The sequence below is a fragment of the Pteronotus mesoamericanus genome, unplaced genomic scaffold, assembly GCF_021234165.1.
Source record: "Pteronotus mesoamericanus isolate MK-2021 breed Mesoamerican mustached bat unplaced genomic scaffold, CSHL_Meso_final contig_25, whole genome shotgun sequence".
Classification (NCBI taxonomy): domain Eukaryota; kingdom Metazoa; phylum Chordata; class Mammalia; order Chiroptera; family Mormoopidae; genus Pteronotus; species Pteronotus mesoamericanus.
In genome coordinates, this window is record NW_026555105.1 from 6,664,530 (window position 1) to 6,687,166 (window position 22,637).

Consider the following 22,637-nt stretch of genomic DNA (forward strand, 5'->3'; position numbering starts at 1 on the left):
ACCTTTGCCAGCCTGATAAGTAAAAACTGAATAACTTCAATCTTCTTTCATACTTATTGGGAGAGATCGTGGTTGGCTAGCTTTTCAAATGTTTAAGAGCTGTTTGCATTTTCTGTGAAATGCCTATTCATATCCTTTGTCCATTTTTTTTGTTTGTTTTTTCTTATTTATCTGTAGGAGCTATTAGGGAAATTACCCCTCTGTAATATGAGCTGCAAATATATTCTCTGTTTGTCACTTGCCTTTTTTGTCATTTGTCTTTTGAAATTGCTTAGGATTTTGTTGTTTTGTTTTGGGGATTTCTTTCTTTTTTTGCCATGCAGAGTGTGTGTGTGCATATATATGTATGTGTGTGTATGATTATATATGTGATCAATTTTATCTAGCTTTTATGACGTCTAGGTTTTATATGATTCTGTACTGTTTCTGCCTCCTCATAAATTAATTTTTATACTTTTAACTCCTCTTTAATCCATTTGGAATGTTGGAACTGTTCCTGGTGTGTGGAGTGAGGTATGGAACTCACTTTTTTCCCCAGATGGTTACACAGTTGTCTCAACATGAAAACAATTTAAAAACAGTCCAGGGCAAACGACATGTTTCCGTCAGCCCGGAGGCCACCATCCTGAAACCCCTGCTTTGGCAGATATGAGGTTCGCACCCACTGGAGAAGTGGGGAGGTGGCTGGCGGAAGCACTTTGCTTATGAAAATTTGCAACGGTCTTTTCTACTTGTGTCTCTGTCCCGGGCTGCAAAGCGACCCTTGCAATGGGCCCAGGACCCGCTCCAGTCAGCAGTCAAGGTTTTTATTTACTTGACAGGAACCAGCCAGGCACTAGCTTTAAAGGGGACGCCTGTCACGTCACCTGGAACAAGGACAGGAGCTCCAGAATTTCAGTAGCTCGAAGTGAACAGAGGTCGGGAATGCCTGGCAGGCCCTGTGTCTGGCCTTCCCTCCCCCAGGTGCCTCCAAATATCCCTAAAAGTTCCCTGCTTGGCACCACAACCCATAAGGAACTTGGAGTGGCCAGTTCACTAGCCACCACGTCCCCATAGATGTTCTTATGCCGCCTCCCTGACTTGGGACAGCGAAACTGGAGAGAGCTAGTTGGACTTTTAGTAGCTCTCACTCCTGACTTGTCCTTACTCTGAAGTTTAAGGGCAGTTCCTCAGTCACTGCTGTTGAGACTCTTAAATGCCACTGGTCAACTGAGAAAAGCAGCGCACAGCCCTCTGCCACCCAGCCACCCATGACCGAGCACCTGCTGCTCAACCTGCGCCAAGCGCTCACGCAGGTTGTCTTGTTTCATCCCCACAGCAGCCCCAGAGCAGGTGCCATTATTCTCTGCATTTTACAGAGGAGGAGGCCGGGCTCAGAGAGGGGAAGCAACTAGCCCAGGGTCACACAGCCGAGGCATGCAGGAGATGACGCCACCTAGACAGGCCGACCTCAGAGCCTGTAAGCTCTCAGCCTCTGGTGGGTCTCTATTTACGGACACTTAGGTTGCTGTGGCTTGATCACATACCATTGCCTTTCATGCCTCCCTGGCACCTGGTTCAGGCTCTGGAAGTACAAAGAGGCCTCAGCCTCCCCGGCCATCAACACACACTCGGCCGTCTGGAAACTGGTGTCCTCACTGCTTGTCTCAAAAACTAACTTTCCATCGAACCCGTGCTCTCGCTGCGCAGACTGGGGCACAGCAAGTACCTAAGTGCTGCTCATCAAAGGCAGTCCCCATCAATGCAGCCCAATTAACAACCACGCCCACACAGGGACGCCTCCCACGGGCACAGCGTCAGCTGCGCAGCCAGGCACAAGGACGGCGGCATCCCGTGCGGACGTCCTCTCGCCACCGTCCAGCCCTCAGAGCACCTGAGCCGGCCACAGGGTCTGCGCTATGTCAGGGCGGGGCTGGCCCGGCGGGGGGGGCGGGGGCGGGGCGGGGGCGGGGCGGGGGCAGCTTCCGGGCGCTGGCCCTGCCAGCTGGTTCATTTCTCCCCCTGGGGGAGGGGTAAACAGCTGTGTGTTCCCTTTGTGGAAACGCAGTGAGCCATACCCGAGGTAAACCTTTCTGTATGTAAATCAGACTTCCATGATTTAAAATAATTTATACAAAATTTTAATAAAAAATTATAAAAGTTTACAGAAGTCATCACCAGAGAAAAATGTCGGCTCTTCTGGAAACACAGGGTCCACCTTTATCTTTTAATTCCCAAAATTATCTTGCAATTGGCAAGGCTCAATTTTCCTTTTCTGCTGTCTCGCCTGATTAATTTAGATTTCCTTGAAATTCTAGTGCAGGTCTGCAGTTTGGGGGGGGGGGGTGTTTTCTTGGCTCTGGAAGGAACTCCAGAAAAACTAGAAACATCCATTACTATCGTGTGGCATCTGGACTTTCAGGATAATAACAGGAAACTCATCTGCGTGAGAAAAAAGGAAAGCAAGCACACCTTTGAAGCCAGGGCGGCCCTCACGCCCTCCGCTGCCACATGCCTGCCGGGATCCTCAGCGTGGCAGGGGCCCCCTGGCAGGTGTGGGCCAGGGGCTGGATCAGGAGATTTCAGGGCGGGTCTGCCCAGGGGGCAGGAGCAGCCTTAGAGGAAACATTTACACAGAGCAAAAAGGAACTGGTCGCCCCCCAACCGTGTCCCTACACCCAGACCACACGTGAGCTCTTGACACCTTTATTGACATGCCAGCAGACATTGGTGCTCACAACAAACCAACAGTGATGGACCTGGCACCGCACAGGCCGGTGGCACCGAGTGAGGAGTGGGTCCCCCATGGCTCCTACACAAAGCCCTTCACAGAGGAAGTCCCCACTGTCCCTCGGGCACAGTGGCTTCTCAGACCTGACTGCCCAACGCTGGTGAAGAAACACCTTCGGCAGCTCCTCCCTGAGGCTCCATCACAAACCGGGTCCAACTGCTTCTCCAAACCCCACGGTGTCCCATGAAGCAAGGGAGGGACCTCAGCCAACAAATCAATAATGGTGACAGTAGAAGAAACCTAAGCTGCCCGCACACAGGGGCTCACTTCCCAATGTCCCCAGTGGCAGGACCACGACGCTCACAGACGGTGACGGCAGCTGGAGGTCAGGGCCGCCGCCTCCCCTGCGTCCGCAGGAAAATAGTCCTCGGTCCTGTACAGTGCGGGCAGCTCGAACGTCGGGGGCGCCGGCGTAGACAGCTTCTGGGAAGACAAAACAGGGTGCCCGATCAGCCATAGGATTCCACCTGTTTTGTGACCCAAGAATGTCACAGTTGGAGGTACTCGTCCTGGAGGGAGTCGTACGTGTGCCCAAAGACTCCATGACGCTTTGGCAGCTGCGCTGTCTGAGCCACAGCCGGTGCCCCAGGGGAAGCTGGGCTGTCTGTGGGTGCCGGTCTGCCGTGGAGCACCGGGCGGGGCTCAGCAGGCATGCGCAGGGCCGGCTCTCACAGGGTCCCTGGGAGCAGGGCACAGGGGCTGCCTGCCGCTGGGGGACCACGGGGACAGGGTGACTGTTCTTTCCCCGAGGACCCATCTGCGCTGCCTGCAGTGTGTGCCATATGCATGTCTTAGTTTTTTGTTTTTTAAATCGAACCATTTTAAGACGGGCTTACTTATTTCTGGTGTGGGCTCTGTTGCAGGGAGCCAGGGAAGGGGGAATTCTCCATCAGGCACCCCATCTAGTTGGCAGGACCCTCCATGCTATATACTCATCATGGGGAAAGCCAGTTTTACAGAGGACCACCTCAAACCTGGCCGCACACGGGCGTCTCCTGGGAGAGTTCCGGAGGATGACACGCAGGCCCCACCCTGAGTCTGGTGTCCCTGGCCGGCGCTGTGGCTCGGGCGTCCGGGTACCTTCAAAGCTCCCAGGTGGTTCCCGTGACGAGCCAGGGCGGCTCCCAGTGACTGCGCAGCCCCAAGGACAGAGGGTCTGCCAGGCTGTGGAGACGCTGCCGCCGCCGGGGAGACGGGCAGCGCGGCGGACAGGGCTTAGGGCGGGCGCAGACGGATTCTTATTAATGCCTGAGCCCCAGGGCCCTGAACTCTGCCCACACGGAGGCCGCTCAGTTGCAGAGGGAAAGCATCAGAGGGTCTCAAAGACAGCAGGACGCAGTCAGATGTCTGGGGAGCACGTGCCTGCCCGTGGCGTCACCCACATCTGGAAAACCAGGACCAGCTGTTCGCCTTGGCCAAGCGCCAGCCTCACACAAGGACAGAGAGAACATTCCATCCACTCAGGCCTGGTCAGCCCACCTTGGCCCAGCCCACTGGGTGGGGACCTGGGACACAGGCCTTTGCCACCTGCCCCCCTTCTCCCAACACCTTCCTGGGCAGCGTCCCAGCCCCACAGACCGGACACGAGTCCCCCAGCAGCACTGCGACCAGAACACAGCTGGGAAGTGGGCACAACGCACATCTCACGGCTGCGGATGCAACGTGGGGTAACCTGGGCTCTCGACTCTCCTCGCCCGGCCCCTCCCGAGAGCTGGCTCACTGGCCAGTGTCTTCTAGAAAACACAACAGTCCAGTGAAAAATGGCCATTCAAAGACAAGCTCCCTCGTCCTGACACATGGTTTAGGGGCCGAAGAGCATTTTGTGATCCTGAAAAGACAGACTTCGGGCCCAGGCAAGGGGAGGGGTCCATGAGGGTCCCCAATGGCCAGTGACCAGGCCAGAGCCAGGGTCCTGGCCCAGCTGTGGTGGTCCGACCAACACAGGTGGGGCTTCGGCCTCCTCCCTCAAGGGGACAGATGTCCAGAAAAGGAGGAAAATCAATGTTATGATGAAGGAGCTAAGAAGAAGCCATCAGAAGAGACTTAGAGCAGCTTTAGATGCAATGGAGTCTTCAGATCCAGCGAGATCTGATGCAAGAAATGGTGGCCTCTTCCCTCATGCTGGACAGAAACATCATTCCTGCATTCAGGAAGCAAGGAAAGAGGGAAACAGGGCGTTGAGCCCGGCCAGAGGGCCCCGGGGATTATTAGAGAGCGGCTGCGTGTGCACTCAGAAAAGGACACTCTCACGAGGAATCCACAGGGGCTCCAAGAACAAGCCGTCGCAGACAGGCTCGCCCTCCCTGTCCCCTGGCCCCCAGCTTGGATGGCTGCAGAGGCTGGAGCCCCATCTCGGCCCCGGAGCAAGCCCCTGACAACACCTTGGGGTATGTGGAGAAATGCAGGAAGTGACCACAGCCAGCTGGAGGACTCGGCCGAAGTCCGCCAGGAACGGGTGGACTGGGATGAGCCAGGGGGCTCGGAATGGGGCCTCGGAGGCTCCAAATGCTGCTCTACAGCGGGTGGGCATGTGCTGTTGCTGCCTGCCCAGGCTCTGCTTCCCGTTCTGGTACGACCCCCCTGGCCCACCCTACATCGGAAGGAGGGGTAAGAGGAGGCCTGACCCCCCCATAGTGATTGGTCCAGGGGTGAGCATGTGACTCAAGCTGGGCGAATGAGAAGCAGCCTTGGGACTTGTGCTGTTGGGACAGGGACGTCCCCACTCCCACCCAGTTTCCTGTGAGGACAGGTCACGAGCCTGAGGTCCACTTCCGCCACCACATGGCGGGGGGCCCGCCTGAGAAGGATCCCAACAGAGGGAAGTAGAGCTGGGAGATGGAGCAGGACAGAGACCCGACAACATCACTCGAACACCTGGATCCAATTTTGCCTGGCGCTGGAGTTGCCCCGGCACTTGACCTGTTCCGAGCCGCGGAATTCTCCTTGCTTAAGCCAGGCTGACCTGGGTGGCTGTCACGTGCAACCAAGAGTCCAGCTTAAAACAAACAATAAACCCACAGCAGTGCCAGTGAGCACTTGGAAACCAGTCCTTGAATCAGCAGGTGAGGGCCCATCTGTAAGGCTGAAAATAGCCTGGCACCCCAGATGCCGTCGGGAGAACGGAAGCACCCCCGGAGGCTGCGCAGGTGCTTTGGAAACCAGCCCGGCCACGCCCATTTTCTCTTGGCTTCTCACAGCTACCTCCAATGAAAGGGGTCATCCCCATGTCAGAGGTCAGGGGACCAGGGTCCGCCCGGGCCTGTCGGTGCCCAGTCCAGGCCCTGCCCACTGCCCCACAGGGCTCCTGCCACCAGCTGGCCTCCATGAGGGCAGAGCAGCGAACCCAACCCCCTGAGAATTGCTCAGGGGACTTCAGAGACCTCCACCTCCAACCGCTCAACCTGCAGCTGCTACTGCGGGTCCCCTCTAGGGGCGGCCAGGTGTGCAAGGGCAGGCATCCAACTCGGGGCTCGTGCCCAAGCCTGCAGGTGGGAATGTTCCACCAGCTCGGGGCAGGATAGGAGCCGTGGAAACCTGACATCCTGACACCGCAGGTCCAGGGCTCTGCCGTGCCCCCTACCTCCCAGTTCCCCTTAGTTCCCCCTCTTCCCACTCAGAGCCCACCTGCCATCCTCCACAGGAGGGGCCCCCTGGGCACCGGGCCTGGCACGCTCCCGTGTCTACCCACGCTCCCCATCTTCCTCACTTCCACCCTGGACACCCGAGTTCCCAAACCCACAGCCCACACACCACAGGCACATCTGCTCGTGATTTTGTAAAATGGAATCAACTGCGAACATTTCCCATGAGCACCGGCTTGCCAGCTCCTCCTGGAAAATGAGTCCCCTTGTGGCCCCAAGTAGCCGAGCTGAGCAGAGCTGTCCTATGGGCCACGGGGCCCCCATTTCCAACAGCCTGCTGCTTCCGGCAGATGCCTCAGAGTTGCCCGCCCCCTAACCCCCGGCAACCTGCACCCCCAAGCAGCTCCCATCCTGACAAAGACCCCACATGGCTATTGCAGGATGTGTTTCCAGAAATCCCCCATGGTCCCGCCTAAGTCCTGGCCCGCCTGTGTCTCTCTCAGGAAGCCCCAGCCGCGCTGCCCTGATCCCGGCTGCCTTCTGCTCATGCCAAGGTCAGCTCGCTAGTCCTGTGAAGGGCCACAGAGTACGTAGCCCGAGCTTTGCAAGCCCCGCGGTCTCTGTCACAGCCGCTCACCTCTGCCCCCGCGGCACAAAGCAGCCACAGACAATGTGCACGGAAGGCATGGCTGCGTGCCAGTGAAACTTTATTTACAAAGATGGTGGCAGGCCGGCTTTGGCCTCAGGCCATAGTTTGCCCCTGAATTAACTCTGTCTTCCTAAGCAGAACAAGAACAACAAACCCTTCCCTGTATCTCTCATACAAGTGGGCACTGAGTAACAGGTCAGCAGACCCAGGCTGCAGGATTCAGGGCCAGGCCCGCCTGGCTGGCTGTCCCCAGGCCTGAGGGTTACGTGGCCTTCGCTGCGGCTCCAGCCTGTCCTGGCTTCGCCAGCATCCTCTGCCCTCAAAGAAGGCCCCGCTGCTGTCCCACCCAAAGGCCAGTTCTGAGGTCCCAGAGGGTCAGCCCCGGGGCTCTGAGGCCCCAGGCTGACCATGGGCGGGAACTCCAGTGCCCAGAGGCCCGCCCTCTTCCTCCCCCAAGGTCTCCAGGCACCTGCTACCCCAAAGGGCCTGGGGAGGCCTCTCCCACTGAGAAAACAACAGCTACACCCACTGCGCCCCAGGCTACATACTAGTCTCAACCTTCACAGCGCTCACTCCCTTAGGATAGGCGTTTCCCATCCTCTTGAGCCTCACTTTCCTCTCTGTAAAATGGGGATAGTCTTGTCTGGAACACAGCAGTGATGCTGGAGGTACTGCAGCCACTTTGGGGCCATGAAAACAAGAGCCACGTGCTGGGAATGGCAGAGCAGAGGCCAGGAGAAGCCTGAGTCCCTGACCACCTCCTTGAGATCCACCAGCTCAACTCGCCACCTCAGGACTTCTTGTCACATGAGGAAAAAAAACACAAAGCCTATTTGGTTAAACTAGTTTAGTCTGTTTCTGTCCCCAGATAGACACAGACGGGCTGTCACATGCTGCTCCTTTTCTCATCATCACTCCAGTCAATAGCGAGCTGCCCACGGTCACACAGAGAGTAAGTGGGCAGAGCCAGGACACAACTCAAGCTGTTGAGGTAATGAGAGGGAACGGTCTCCAATGTGGAAACTGCTCGATGTAAGAGCAGCCAGAAAGGGGGAGACGATACCAACCTCAGAATAATTCCAAATGACTTGCATATCACCCCCTCCAGGAGCTGAACTGTAACCACGCCCCCCAAGTTGAGTCGGGGCTGCGCTTGGTGACCTGCTTCTGCAGCGCAGAGGATGGAAGGGCGGTCGGGGGAGACACTGGCCGGCACCCCCTCAGCCAGGTGGCCAGGGTTTCACCAACGCAACGTCCTGGTGACAGCATGTCCCCCCGATGTGATGTAATGAGAGGGGCATTCCAGCTCAGGGGTGTTCCTCCCGAAAACCTACAAGCCCAGTCTAACCATGAGAAAAACATCAGATCAGCCCTAACTGAGGGACATTGGACAAAATAGCTAACCAATAGTCCTCAGAACTGTCCAGATCGTCAAAAACAAGGAAGGCCTGAGAAGCTGTCACGGACCAGAGGTGGCCAGGAGACACGATGAACAAATACATAATACGGTTGGTATCCCAGGTACAATCCTGAAACAGGAAAGGACGTCAGGGAAAAACTAGTGAGATGCGAATATACCAGTGTTTACAATGCACAGTAAAAGGAGATGTTAACAGGGGAAGCTGGGTGAGGGGTGTGTGGGAACCCTCTGTAGTATCATCACTGCTTGTGTCTAATTCTAAAAGAAAAACATTTGCTGGGGGGAGGGGCAGCAAACAGAAGCAGCAGCTCCGGCTGTCAAGCCCCGAGACAGCAAGCAGTGAGCACTTCCTGGGCACCCGGCCCGTGATGGATCCATCCTCGCAGCCACGGAGAGATGCGGGTGGCCACGATCCCATCTTGCAGAAGAGGAAACTGATGCTCAGAGAGGCACTTGCCCGAGATCACGCAGCTGGTAACTGGCAGAGCTGAATTCGAACCCAGGCCCACCCTGCTCCCGGCTCTGCCCCAGCACGGAGCCGAGACAAGGAGTGAGCTCTTGTCTAGGACCCAGGATGTCCCATCAGTATCTGCTTTTGAACCAAGGACCCTCAGGAGTCCCTGCTCCCAGCATCCCCAGAGATCACAGGCCAGTGGCCTTTGGTTAGCATCTGGCCCACAGACACAGTGGCTTCGGCTCATGCAAATTTAAAAATGAGTTAGCTGCCAACATGGAAGAACTGGGATGTGTCAAATACATACTGAGTTCCTATTTCTCTTGGACAACAGGCCTATCCGGCCACTCTGGGCCCACATTCCTGCGGGGTGCAGCGAGCTGGCCCCTCTAGACAGGGCATGTGCTGTCCGGTTTGCCGCCGTCCCCGCCCGGCCTGACTCACTCGTCCACACAACCTGCAGGCATCTGAGCTGGCAGTGGCTCCAGGCTCACGTCACATGGCTCAGACAAGTCTCCCTGGGCTGCCGAGGAGCTGGATGGAGAAGGCTTTGCTTCCAGTCCCGTGCCCTGGGCCCCACCAGGCAGGGACTGCGTCCTGGGGTCTCTGCCAAGACCAGTGGCTGCTGCCTTTTACCCACAGACGCTCACAAGAGCCTGGGAGGCAGGCTCCGCAACGGCGCCCGTTCTCTGGGGAGAAAGCAGGCTCAGAGGGGCCAGGGTAGGTTGTGCCCGGGGCCACACAGCTGGAAAAAGCCAGGCTGGGACTCAAACCAGCTCTTCTGGGCCCCTGGCATGACCTTCTCCCTTTGTCCCCGCCTCCCTTCTCAGGCCTGCCTCTGGGCTTTTGGCCCCTCAGGCCACGCGGGGCTGTCCTGCCTGTGTCTGCCCGGGGTGGGGGTTGGGGGGCCAGCCTTCCAGAATGCTCCAACAGCTGTGAGCTGAGCCTCTCCCATTTCTACAAGCAGCCCCTGCAGGTCCCATCCTGCCCGCAGGACTGGGCTGGCCAGCCTCACAGAGCCTGCACAAGTCACACGGGGGAACCCCCTTTGCTCAGGGCCCTCCTGCCCAGCCTCGCCCCCAGCCCCAGCCTCCCCCAGCCTGGTGACCACAGCAGCTGGTGGCTGTGGGAGGCTGAGGCTCTGGTGACAGGAGAGCAGGGCTGCCAGGAGGACCCCAGCAGCAGGGACAAACTGGTGCAATCTCGTTATAGGTGAGGCTGACCCTGAGGGCAGCTGTAGAATGTTCCTGGATCCCCACGGATTCTGCTTGTAGCTGGAAAAAAGCATTAACATGGAAATGAGTAGAGGGGGAGCCCCCAGTTCTGCCAAGACACTGGCTTCTACATCTAAACTGACACGCCGTTCAGGCGGAGAGACATGACTGCCAGGTCGGGGGTTCGGGGGGCCCAGTCATAGAGCCTCTGAAACTGGGCTTTCAGCCGTGGCCCCTCCTCCCTCCAGCCCCGCCCCCAGCCCATGGTTGGCTCCGCCCCCAGCCCATGGTTGGCTCCAGAGCCCCTCGTGTGAACAACAAGGCTTTGCATCTCATCGCAGGGCCAGTGGTTGCGACTATCTTACTACAGACAAGATATAAACGTACTTTCATCAATATTTTTAATCAAGCACCTGCTGTGTTCCGGAGAATCTGCACAGGTCCCACCCGCGCTTTACGAAGAGGAAACTTGAGGCTTTCCAGAGTGAAATGATGACTCACAGTGAGCCCACTGGTTAGCAGGTGGCCGCTGACCAGGACCTCTGTCCCCCGCAGGCTGCCCGGACCAAACTGCCCTCTACAACACCCGGCCCGTCCTCAAGCCCACCTGGGAATTCTTCCCAAGCCCCTTGCCCCACTCCGCTGTGGCCCGTGGGACCGCTCCCTGGCCCCGCCTCTGCTCTCGCCCTCAACTCGTCTTCCACGTGGCAGCCTGAGCAATTGTCCTGAAACGCAGATCCGATGCTCTGCTAAGCACCTCATCGCAGTGAGACTGAGCCCAGCTCCCGGTCATCAGGCCCTGCCCCACGGCCACCAACGGGCAGGCCAACCCAGAACACGGGCACGTCCCATGTAGTCTCCACTGGCCTCAATTTCTTTACTAGTTTTGTTGTTTTCACTTGTTTGGTTGTTTTGTTCTCACCTTTTTAATAATGAAACACCATGTCATTATGAAAAATGGACTTCAAGCTTCTCTTTAAAAATCAGAAGCCCTGGCACACTGGTGGAGGGGACAGGCTGACGCCGAGAAGCGGCCATCCTTATACAGGGACGTGTGCTCTTGCCCACGTGGTCCCCTGGCCGTGTATGCACTTCTGCCCCCTGCCTGGCCCCTTAGAGTTGGGGGTTTTCGACCCCAGACGCACATGGTCCAACCTGACCTCTAACTCAGCCATCACCTCCCCTCACTCCGACCCTCCCGCCTGGGGCGTGGACCTCACGGGGTCTATCATGACTCGGGACATTTGCACCTGCTGTCCTCCCTCAAGGTATTCCTGCCAGGTCTTCCTGTGCTGGTTCCTCCTTTCCTTCAGACCCTCCGAAGGGTCTCCCAGTCACGCGTCACCTTCCCTCCTTCGCTGCAGCTCTGCGGAGTGTATTCTGCTAACCTTTCTCCTTGGTCATCACCTGTCTCCCCACCCGGCAAAATAAACCCCACGGGGACAGGGGCCACGTCAGCCTTCAAGGCCCCAGCCACGGTGGCAGCCCGAGCCTGGCGCACAGGACACCTCAGGCCACGAGAGACGAAGGCTGGGATCTGTCAGTCCCTGCGGCAGACAGGAAGGGCCTGCGTGCCGGCCTGGGGCCCAGTCAGGCTTAGGAGCCGCTGGGTGGCTCAAGGCTGGCATCCCTGCCCTGGCCAGGTCTGTGACCCACTCCTGGAGACATGAGGTCACACTGAGAACAAAGTCCCCGCCACAAGCATCACTCTGCCCTGGACGGGGCCAGGGGCAGCCCATGGGCGTGAAAGAACACGCTGGTGAAATCCAAAGTCTGGGGCCAAGTGGCTCCGCTGGATCGATGTGAGTGTCTGGGCTGGGATGGCTGCGTGTGGCGAGAGCAGCGGGTGACTGTGCGGGAAACCAAGTAAGGGATATAGGGGGACTCTGTAGTGTCTTCACAGATTTTCTGCAAATCTAAAATGATCCAAAACAAAGAGGTCACTTGGAAATGAGTAAAGCGCACCCAGGCAGCCTAAGCAAAGCACTGAGGGAACAACGCAGCCGACGAGCTACTAAGTAACAACACCAATGTCATCGACCACAGCAACAGCAGCAAACCCAAGGTGCCGTCCACCGCTGCTCAGGACAATCCTGTGCGGAAGATGTGACTGTGAATCCCGTCTTACAGATGTGGGCACAGAGGCATCGGGACTCACCCCAAGCGTGACACTCGCAAGTGACTGGCAGGGCTGGCCCCGCGCGTGTGACCCGGGGAGTCACTCAGGCCCTGCCCCATGCTGTGCGGGGCACTGGTGGGAACTCCATGGGCAGAGCGGGTGAGCGCTCCTGGCGGGGCAGGGGTGGAGCTGGGGATGGGGGACATCAGTGGCCGGATTTGGTGATGGCAGACGCTCTGGGCAGGGAGCAGGGAAGGGACAATCCCTTCCCAACACAGGCTGCAAACCAGCCACCCCGCCCAGAGGCCTGCTCAGGTCAGTGACCTCCAGGTCAAACCGAGATTCTCCAGTGCCCCATGGGAGGCGCTCAGCCAGGCCTCTGCAGCCAGCGCCCACGCCAGGTGGCCACGCTGAGGCCCCGCAACCGGGAGCTGCGCGTCGCTCACCCCGAAGCCGGCTCTCCGCGGGGCTCCTCGGAGCTTTGGCTGGCTCCACAGCAGGATGTTGAAAACGGCACCAGTTAGCTCTGGGAAGCGAGGACACGCACACGCAGTCGGCCCGTTCAGTCGGGGTCCCTAACGTGGGCAGCTGTTCCTCATTAAATAAACAAGCCACGAGGGCAAAAGCAGAGGCGTCCACCAGAACCCGTATGTAAGAAGGAGCCGCCTACAGGCCGCACCCATGTCCCTGCCCAGTCTGGGGGACCCTTCCCCAGGGCTGGGCAGCCACCTCCCCCAGCTGGAGGAAGCTTCCCTGGAGGCCCAGCCCTGGCTGTCACCTGCGTCCCTCCGCCCCTGTTCCAGGTGTCCAGGCAGCCCTGGGAGCCTCATCTCAATGAACCCCTTCATCCCAGCGGTGACCTCAGGGCTCCTGTCTGGGCCCACGAATCCGCCGGGTCTGCCCTTCACCACGCGACCTGCACGCTGGCCCCCGAGCCTCAGATGGTGGTCACTGTCACCGCACTGATTCTATCCCCATAGCCTCGTCCTTCGCCAGACGCCCTGGCACTGGGCTCAGAAGCTTTTCCACAAGAAGCTCATGTGCCGCCTGGTCCGATCAGGACAGTGTTATCTTCTGGGCCCCTGGGCGAGAGCAGGGATGGTTTTCAAGGGAAGTGAGATTTGAGAGGGAGAGAAAGGAAAAGAGGGAAACGGAGTCAGCAGGTGGGAGGGGATGGAGTGTGAAGAGACTCGAGGCAGAGAAGAGACAGGCGCAAGGGAGGCGAGACCGAAGGGAGGCCGAGAGCAAAACCAGGAGGGAAAAGTGCGAGTGGAGGAGGGACCCAGGAAGGGGGGATTCAGAAAGAGGGGAAACGGGGAAATAAGAAGGGGGGAGGGGGAAGAGAGAGGAAAAGTGGAAATGGATAGGGAAGGAAGAGGATGAGGAAGTAAGGGAGGAGAGGAGACGGGAGGGCCGAGTGGTCTGATAGAAAAGTGAAATGGGCCACACAGAGGCGTCAGGGAATGGGGAGCGGGGGGCGGGGCGGCACAGGGCGGGGCGCAGGTTGGGGACCAGGAGACCGAGGTGGGGAGACTGTGATGGGAGCTGGGGGCGTCCGCCCATGGGTTCAAGGGCTCTCCAAGCCCAGGCCAAGGCACTGTGCCTGGCCAGGACACAAAAAGACACCATATGCCAACCACATCCCTTTTGTCAAAGAAATAATATTCTTAGGGGACAAAGGCCATCTGAGAAGCCAAGTCAGTCTTTGTTGAATGAACTCCATCTGGCCTTAGGGGTAACCCTTCACTCTGCCCTCACTTGATTCGGGGCGCCTGGGAATCTCTGGTCTAAACCTCCCCCCAGGGCCTGGCCGTGGGCCCCCCCACAGGCGCCCAGCCCTCTGCGGCCACAAAGAGAGAGAAGAGGGGCAACGTGGATGCTGAGCCTGCTGTCTCCAGCCTCCAGCCCCTGCCAGCCCTGCCCCGCCGGCAGGGACCTGCTCCCACGGCCGCCTCCCCTACGCCTCAGACAGCACCTGGCTTACAGCAGGTGTTTGATCAATACACGCTAGGTCGTCGACCCGCGGCCCCCCTGTGCGGGTGACCTCATTCAGCCTCAGGGCTACAGCCACGGGCCCCACGCTGGATGCCTGCAGCCCCGGACCCCACCCTGGCATGTCCAACTGGGGCCCCACCTGCAAACACACCTCCACGGGCTCTCTCCACTCACACAGCAGCCGGGATGAACCTCCAGGGAATAATGCTGCATGAGAAAGACCAATCCCAAAAGGTTACATGCTGCGTGATTCCATTTATAGAGCATTTTTGAAATAGCCCAATTTTAGAAAATGGAGGGCAGATTAGCAGTTGCCAGAGGTTGGGGGAAAGTGGAGACACAACCTAAATAAAATAAAATTGTATAGAACTGATAGAATTGTACAGAACTTAAACCCGCACACAAACGAGTGCAAGTAAAAATGGAAGGAAAAATGGGGAGACCGGAGTAAGAACAATGCATTGTCTCCATATCAACATCCTGGCCGTAATAGTGCACCACAGTTTTGCAGAATGTTACCACTGGGGGCGACTGGGCGAAGTAGACAAGGAATCTCTTTGTGTTGTTTCTTATAGCTGCATGTGAATCTACAATGATCTCAATAAAGAATTTCCAGTGAACACACACACGCAGAACAGACCGTGTTGCCACCCTGGCCACCCTGGTCCAGGCCACCTGCATCTCTCCCTGGGCTCCCCCCAGCAGCGCTGGCCTCCTAACCTGCACCCTCACACACCCAGCATCTTCCTACTCAGGGGCCGGAGGCAGGGCAGATCACCTCCCCGGTCCCTCCAGGGCCGAGTCCTCACGCTGGCCCAGTGACCTGCTCCATTTGTTCCCCTGAACTTCACCTCTGGGTCCAACGTGCCACCCGCCCAGGGCCCCAGACACCTGTATACTTGTCCCCCTCCACAGCGCCAGCCACCACCTGCTGCGCTTCGCGCCTTCCCCGAACCCCACCCCTACCCCCAGACACACCTCTCCCTACCCTGCTTCACCTTTCTCTCTCCCTGGGACACAGTACACGTTACACTGAACCATCAGCTGCCAGAGGGCAGGAACATTCTCGGTCCTGCCTGGGTTTCCAGATGAAGCAGCACCCCGCCCCCGGCTGTACCGAGGAGAGGATGTGTCGAATGAATGAAAGGAAAGAGGGGAGGTGGATGGCCATTTGGCACCAAAGGAGTTAAGCCCAGCCCAGGGGCGGGGGAAGGAAGAGGTAAAGGGCTGGGGTCACACAAGTGGCAGCTCCTGGAACAACCAAGGGGAACTTAAAGGAGAATGTGGCGGGGGCGGGGGGTGGGGGGGGGCAGGGGGGCGGTGCACAGAAGGGCGATGGGCGGGGCTGCTCCAGGTCGCAAGGTTTTCAGGAGCAAAAGCCCGAAGTACAAAGGGAAAGAAGCCCAGGACAGCAGGCGCCCTGCCCGCCAAGCCATGCTGCCCCGCCCCCACGGTGCTCTCAAGAGAACCAAACGCCGGGTGGGATGGAGGCTGGGCTCACTTTCTGGGGCCCCCCGGGGGCCCAGAGGCCCCAGCTCAGGGGCTTCCCCCCATCTGCCCGTCCACATGCCCCCTACACGTGGCTGGTGCAGCTTTGGGGAATGAGGGTAGGAGTAGCGGCGGGGGGGTGGCAGGGGCCCTCAGGTTTGAACTTGTGACATCCCCTCCAGAGCCCCACTTGGAGCTCCCACCAGAGAGCAGAGTCCCTTCATCCAGCACAGTAAACTGCATCCCATTTCCAGTCCCTCAGATAGCACTGGTCCCCTCCCCACTGGGCGACCTTGGCTAATTCACCTCCGGAGCCCGGGTTTTCTCCTGTGGAAACAGGGCCAGGGTCTTAGCCCCCTGAAACGGCAGCGCGCTGAGAAGACAGTAAGTGTTCAGTGAGTGCTGGCTAATTTCATTATTATTATAGCCCCCTGAATTCGTATTCTTTTTAAATGCCATCATTAGCTTGCAAAGAGCCCAAGTGTACAATTTTATAACGCTGCATGTTTAGTATTAAGTGCATTCCGTTTCAAAACATGAACATTTAAACTAAATCCCAAATGCAGGAGCCAATTCTAAGTACTGCTCTAATTTTTAATTACAAGGAACCTCAAAAATCGTTAAGGGCCAGGATATTTCTCAGCCACCAAGAGGCGAGGCTCGTCTATCACTTCAGGGGCTTGACTCACAGTAGGTGCTCAATAAATGCCCAGGGGCTGGACGCTGACAGATTCCTGGAGGCCGCCCCAGGCAGCCAGCCCCTCGAGCGGCCTGTGGGCTCCCATTTCTCTCCCAGCAATGACTGCTGTCCTCTGAGCCCCTCTGGGCCACCCCCCACACACACGTACACACACTCACACGCGCACACAGAGTTGGGCCACTGCCCAAGGCCTCTGGAGCCGGGTCCAGACCAGGGAAGAGCCACCAGATGCGGGAACAGAAAAGGCGCGCCCAGGGCTGCAGTGCTGAGACCCCCGACCCGGGCCACGGCGGGCACCCAACCGGCGCTCCGCAGCGCAGTGTGCGGCCCTGACGCGGCCCATCCCCACCCCAGCTCCTCACCCCACCAAAGAGCCCACAGTTGCCCTCTGCAGCTGCCTTCCCAGGTTAATTATTAGGACTCTCCAAGTAACGGGAACTTTGGCCTTGACTTTTAGTCTGGCAATGTGACAAGGCACCTGGACGAATTTACTGCTTAATGAGATGTGGTTTATTTTCCCAGCAGAAGGTTGACCATGGATGGAACCAAGGGCTTTCCAGGCTACTTGGGCATCAAGAAAGAGGGCCCCACTTCCTTCAGGCGCCCCAGGCATGCAGGTGTCTGCAGGCACGAAGGACCCACCTCCGCGCATCACGTTGCCCTGGAGCCTGCGACGGCAGATGAGGCTGTCCTCTGCCCGGCCCACCCACCTTCGCTCGGAAACGCCGTGTGACCTAGTGCCAAGCAGGTGCCACACGTCGGGCCAAGCTGGGCGCCTGTGTCAGTCACTTCCCCAGACCTCTCTTCTCTCCTCTGTCACGCGCAGAAGCCAGACGCAGGCATCTGCTAACCACACCTGCCCGGGAGTCGCCTCCTGCGAGCAACAGCCAGGGACCCCGTGTCACCGTTTCTTCGTCCTTCGGTGCCAAATTCACAGCTCCCACATATCAAGACTCATGACACACTAGGCATGTCACTGTGGGGCCCCCTCAGGACGCACTATGTCCATCAAGGTCCCCAAGGCAGTGAAGGCCCACGCAGCTGCCCGGCCAGTGGACATGGACCGGCAGGCAGACACATGATTCGGAAGCAGGGACCTAGAGAGACACACAGTGACCGAGAGACAGAGACTGGAAGGGGCCACAGCCCCTGGGTGGCCCCCAGTGTGTCAAACACATGGCCCGTGATGGGGAGGCCACTTGGAAGAGGGACACTTGGAGGGGGAGCCACAGTGCCCCCGGGACCTGGCCCCTGAAGACCCCACCTCCCCTGGGGTGTGTCCTTGGGCGGGGCCCCTGCTGCGGGGCCCCACTCTGAGAGGCCACCCAGCCCGGTGGGCTGTGGCCCTGTGTGCTCAGCGCAGAGGCCCGGGGAGGGGCAGGCCGCCCTGCTCGGCTCCCGCAGGCGCTGGCGGGTGGTGGCACCGCACGAGCCCGCAGGAGCAGGGGTAGAACCATCCGCTTTTCCAAAGGGAGCTTTCTAGAAAATGATGCCAGCTGCCAACCACAGACACTGGCTGAGCCCCTGCAGGTGCAGCGCAAGCCCGATCCCTGAGGCCAGCGCCAGGTGTTGGGCTACTCCCCTTCCCCTCCCCCTGACTGCAGGCGAGTGATGCCCCCTCTGGCCTCCTCACGCTGCTCTTGTACAAAACGGGCCCTGACGGCAGAACCTCGCTACTGAGCAAATGAGGACAGAGGTCAGACCCGCAGCCACCACGCCTGCACCGGGCCCATCTGCCCAGAGCAAGGTCCCTGAGCCGCTCGGGTCACAGGCCCCGTTTCCCAAGCTCCCCCCATGGGCCCAGAGCAGCTGCGGAGATGCCGGGGGCTGGGGGGGTGCAGGCTGGGTCGGCACCCAGACACACAGCCGTGGACCGGGCTGCAGCGGCCGGGGTCCGCAGCTCAGAGTCCAGCCCTGCTGGCTCAGCTCAGCCCCCCACGCCAGCTGTCAAGGCTGAGCCCCACTGCTGTGCTATCGGCTTCCTCCCTCCTCTCCTCTCTCCTTCAGGAAATAGGCACTGGGCCCACGCCCAGGCCAGGTACCACGCGAGGCCCTAGTTCATCACGGACCTTTGCCAAGGCAGAGACGGAAGCTGTGAACCAACAGGCCCCCCGAGATTTCTATGAGCCTCTCAGATTTGTCTTCACAGTCCACAGATGTCACATGAGAATCTACATCCTCGACCTCTTTCTTATATAGAAGGGCAAGCTGAGGCCTGTCTGAGCCTTTACTCCTGGCTGCAGTGGAGGGCACCTGCCCTTTCTGTTGGCCACAGTCACACCCAGCCCTTCTGCCTCTCTCCAGACCCGGCCTGCTCCTGGGGAGCCCTTGGGTTTCGGCCCCTGGGACGTGAAGAGCAGGGGGCTCTGGAACCAAACACGCCAACGCCTGGCTGGCTAAGTTAAAATGTTCTAACTTCTGTGCGCCTCAGTTTCCTCATCTGTGGAGTGGGAAAGGTAACGGCGAGCGCCGATGTAACACGTGGACACGAAAGCCAACCCAGCTGGGGCAGGGAAAGTGCCTGCTTGTGCTGGCCCAGGAAAGGCCCAGAAACTGGGGTGCTTGCGTCATCCTGACGACCGAGTCAAAGGTAAGGGAGTCCCTATTCCCACTCCTGACAAGCTCTCTGTCTGCGGGAAACACAGGTCAAAACACAGAGACTCCCAGACCTGCTGTGTCAACAGGGGAATGAGCAGAGCGTTGGGAGTCCAGAGGAATGGGCGCCTGGGGAACCCAGGGGCCTTCCCGGAGGTGGTAACGGTCCTTGGCCTTAGCCTTGAACAATGAATAAACTTCACCAGGCAGGGAGCAGGAAGGGTGTTCTAGGCAGGGGACCAGCCTCTGCAAAGGCCACAGACAGTGTCCACCAGCCCCAGAGAAGGTAGAGCGTGGTCTGAGGACGCTGCTGTCTCAGTGCTGCCCCCGACTCCGACAATATTTGGAAAAGGGTCCACGGACTGGGTCTCACCAACCAGGGAGAGGTTGGTAAGCTTCCATGCAGGCCTCAACAAACAGCGCCCTCCAAATAAAAATGCTTCCTTGTCAAAAGGAACTTCCTCTCCACACACCCTCAAAACCTCAACAAGAATGGAATGTTTAAAAAAAGAAATCTGGTCCCCAAACTAGCCCTTCAGGAGCCTTCTGTCCCTCCCAGCACGTGTACCGTCAAATACCCAGTGGAACGGATCCGTTAACGCGTGAGTGCTGAGAAACAACTGGGAGCGGGGGCGGGGGCTGGGGGGAGCTGCTGAGGGGGTGCTGGGGACCAGCGCCACTCTGCCACTCTCAGCCCTCCATTGTCGCGTTAATATTTGCCATCTGCTTATGTTGCATTTTTACCGCAAGGGATGACGGGGACAGAAGGAGAAGGAGAGGCCGGTTCGGGGCCGGGAGAAGGCGCCATGGAGCCTCGTCCGCCTTCTTTGTGTTGGTGCCTTGCTGGCCTCCACGACCAGATAAAGCCCCAGCCAGGCCTGCCTCCTTCCGGGACTCACCCTCCAGGGGCACTGGGCAGAGGGAGGGGGAGGCGGCCCAGCAAGGCCGAGCCTGCCTCCTTCCCTCTCCTCCGGGTGGGGAGGGAGCTGGGGGGGCACAAAGGGGGAGGGGAGGAGACACCAAACCTGGCGCTGAGGACTCCTGCAGGCCGCCCGGGGCACGGCAGCTCCGCCCACAGCCTCCATTACCTCCAAGCCCAAGAGGCAGCCCCAAGCCGCAGGGAGGGAGGAAGGCGTGGACACTCCATCCCAGCTCTCCCGCCACCGCCTGGAAACGGCCTCTGGAGAAATCTGGGGAGGCCATCCAGGGCCAAGGAAGTTCCACAAGCATCCACTGATTCCTATTCATGGCACACCTACTATGTGCTCAACCTGGGTAGGACACTCAAATGCCCACAGGCAGGAACTGAGAGTGGGTGACCTGGGCCACATGCTGGCTGGGAAGGCATGCTGCTCCGGGGCCCGGACCTCTGCTTTTTCAAGAGATTCCAGAAGGACCAATTCTTCCATAGGACTTGTTTTAAATGCTGGAAACGAGTTCAGAATAAATGTGTACATGTTCCAAGCTGGCCACAGAATATACATGAATAGGGTAAATTTGGCCCCAAAGCCTTCAATTTGCAACGCTGGCCACTGAGGTGGTGGTTCCTGCCTTCGGGGAGGTCACAGAGGGAGGGCAGAGACACACTGAACAAAGTCAAAGCTAGATTGGAGCCTGGATCTGCGACTTACGCTGTGTGACCCCGGGCAAGTGGGTAGCCCTCTCTGAGCCTCAGGCCCTTGCCCGTGACCTGGGAGAACAGCGCCTACCTCTGGGTTGTTATGGGAAGCTGGCACAAGGCGCCAGACAGCAGCGGGCGCTCAGTCAAACTGCGGGCTGTCAGTCACGCTGCTGCCAAAAGCTAGAGGCTCCTGGTGGGCTGGTGCGAGGAAGCGAGGGGCTGCCTCTCCCCTCTCCCCTCTCCTCAGCCCCAGCTGCCTGAGGCGGGGCGCCTATGGCGCACAGACATAAGCCTACAACCCAGAGCTGGGGAGGGCGTTGGGAGGGACACAGGTGCACCCGGTTTTTCCCAGCATTCAACATTTAGGAAAAAACAAGGAAAACAAAACACGTACGTATTTTCCCACAAAACAGGAAAGCCTGGCTCTGCCCCCACTTCTGTGAGGCTGCCGCTGGGCTGTGCCCACCCTTCAGATGAAGACTGGGCTCTGCAAGGCGCCCCGGTGCCCACCACCCCTAACTGTGTCACACCTGGCGGACACACTTTTTCATTACCAGACAGCCCTGCGGGGGGATCAGGGCCCCGGACCAGCCCAAGTCCAGGCCGGGCCACAAGTCCCAGACTGCCTGGCTCTGTGCGGAGGTCAGGATCTGGCCCCAAGTGGTTTTGCTATTACCCAAAGGCCTTTCTCAGAGAGTCCCACACTCTCCTCCATCGGAAAATTAATCGAAGTGACACCTTGCGAACAAGATGTTTGGCTCGGCAGAAAACAAACGGTGGTTTACAACAAACTAGCGGGGTGGCACCGAGCCCCGGGGACACGCACGCCCAGGCAGGGCCGGGCGCCGTCAGCAGTACACCCACGGCGGCCACCCGACCATGCTGGGCCTGGGCTCGGCGGACAAGGTGTCACCTGACGCGGTCTTCCCTGCCCTTTGAGGTTCACGGCTCCCATGACTCGAGCTCCATCTCACATTTTCACTTCTGCAAATGATCTCCAGGTGCAGAAGCCTCCTCAGGCAGGGCCTCGGGACCCACACTCTCATCCGGGAGACCTGGGCCGCCGACCGGGAGCCTCTTTTCTCTCTTCCCATGGGACAAGGGCCCCTCGGCCCCCCCGTGCGAGGCCTGCAGTGCGCTCAGGGTGCAGGGCATGTTTCCGGGCTGAGGAAACGCACTACGAACGACTGAACTCTGGAACCTGGAGGGCGCCCGTGCGCCCTGCCCTGCTCGGACTGGTGTGCCAGCCTCAACCAGACATCGTGCCTCTGAACGCCGGAGATCAGGGCAGAGGGCGAGGCGTGGGAAATTTCTGCGGGCCAATCGAATTTGATCAAGCCGCTCCCCTTGCTAAGAGCCCTGCCGGGGCTTCCCATTGCCCTTAGAATAGCCTTAAACTCCTCTGTGCGCTCGAGTCCCGGCTCACTCAGGCACCTGCCCCGGACTTCCCACTCCTCCTCGAGCCGCGTGCGGGGGTCCCACGTTAGGGCCCCTGTGCCGTGGTCCCCTCTCCTGGGAGCACCCTTCCCTCAGACTTCACACTGCCTTCCCTCATGGTCCAGGTCTCAGCCAACATGGCCCTTCCTCCTAGGCCATCCCTGACGCCCCCAACTCAGAGCGAGCCCCAGTCCCCTTTAGAAACAACTACCTACGGCGTTTGCTTGGGATTTCGTTGTTGTCTGTATTCACCCACCAGACAGGCTTTCTGAGGGTGGAGGCCACACCTCCCTCCCCAGGAAGCCTGGGATGCAGTTAAGAATGTGGGTTTACTCATTCACTCAGGCCCGCTGTGGGCCCTTGAGTAACCTCTCTGTGCCTCCCTTTGCTCACCTGTTAAATGGGGAGATTAACAGCCCCTCCCCTGTGGGTGCTGAGTTGAGAATGGTGCCTGGCTCTGCGGGGCCCGCTCTGTGTCCCCACCTCTGTCCCCACCTCCATGACCCCTAGCCGCCCCTGGGCGACGGAGGGGTCTGTCCTGCATTGGGACCTTATCTACAAGCGGAGCTGGCTTTTCAGCCCCGCTGATGCGCA

At 58.8% G+C, this 22,637-nt stretch overlaps 1 protein-coding gene across 2 annotated transcripts in view; it reads right to left on the reverse strand.

Annotated features, from left to right (window-relative positions):
* Window positions 1–2,262: 2,262 nt before the first annotated feature.
* BCAS4 (breast carcinoma amplified sequence 4) overlaps window positions 2,263–22,637 on the reverse strand; it is a 49,523-nt gene continuing 29,148 nt past the window's right edge. The window contains exon 5 of one of the 2 annotated variants that reach the window (XM_054573373.1): window positions 2,263–3,190. In XM_054573373.1, the coding sequence (XP_054429348.1) occupies window positions 3,071–3,190 (120 nt within the window). In that variant the 3' untranslated portion in view covers window positions 2,263–3,070. Of the gene's footprint in view, window positions 3,194–22,637 lie in introns of both variants that reach the window. The other variant, XM_054573372.1, reaches the window with a different exon arrangement.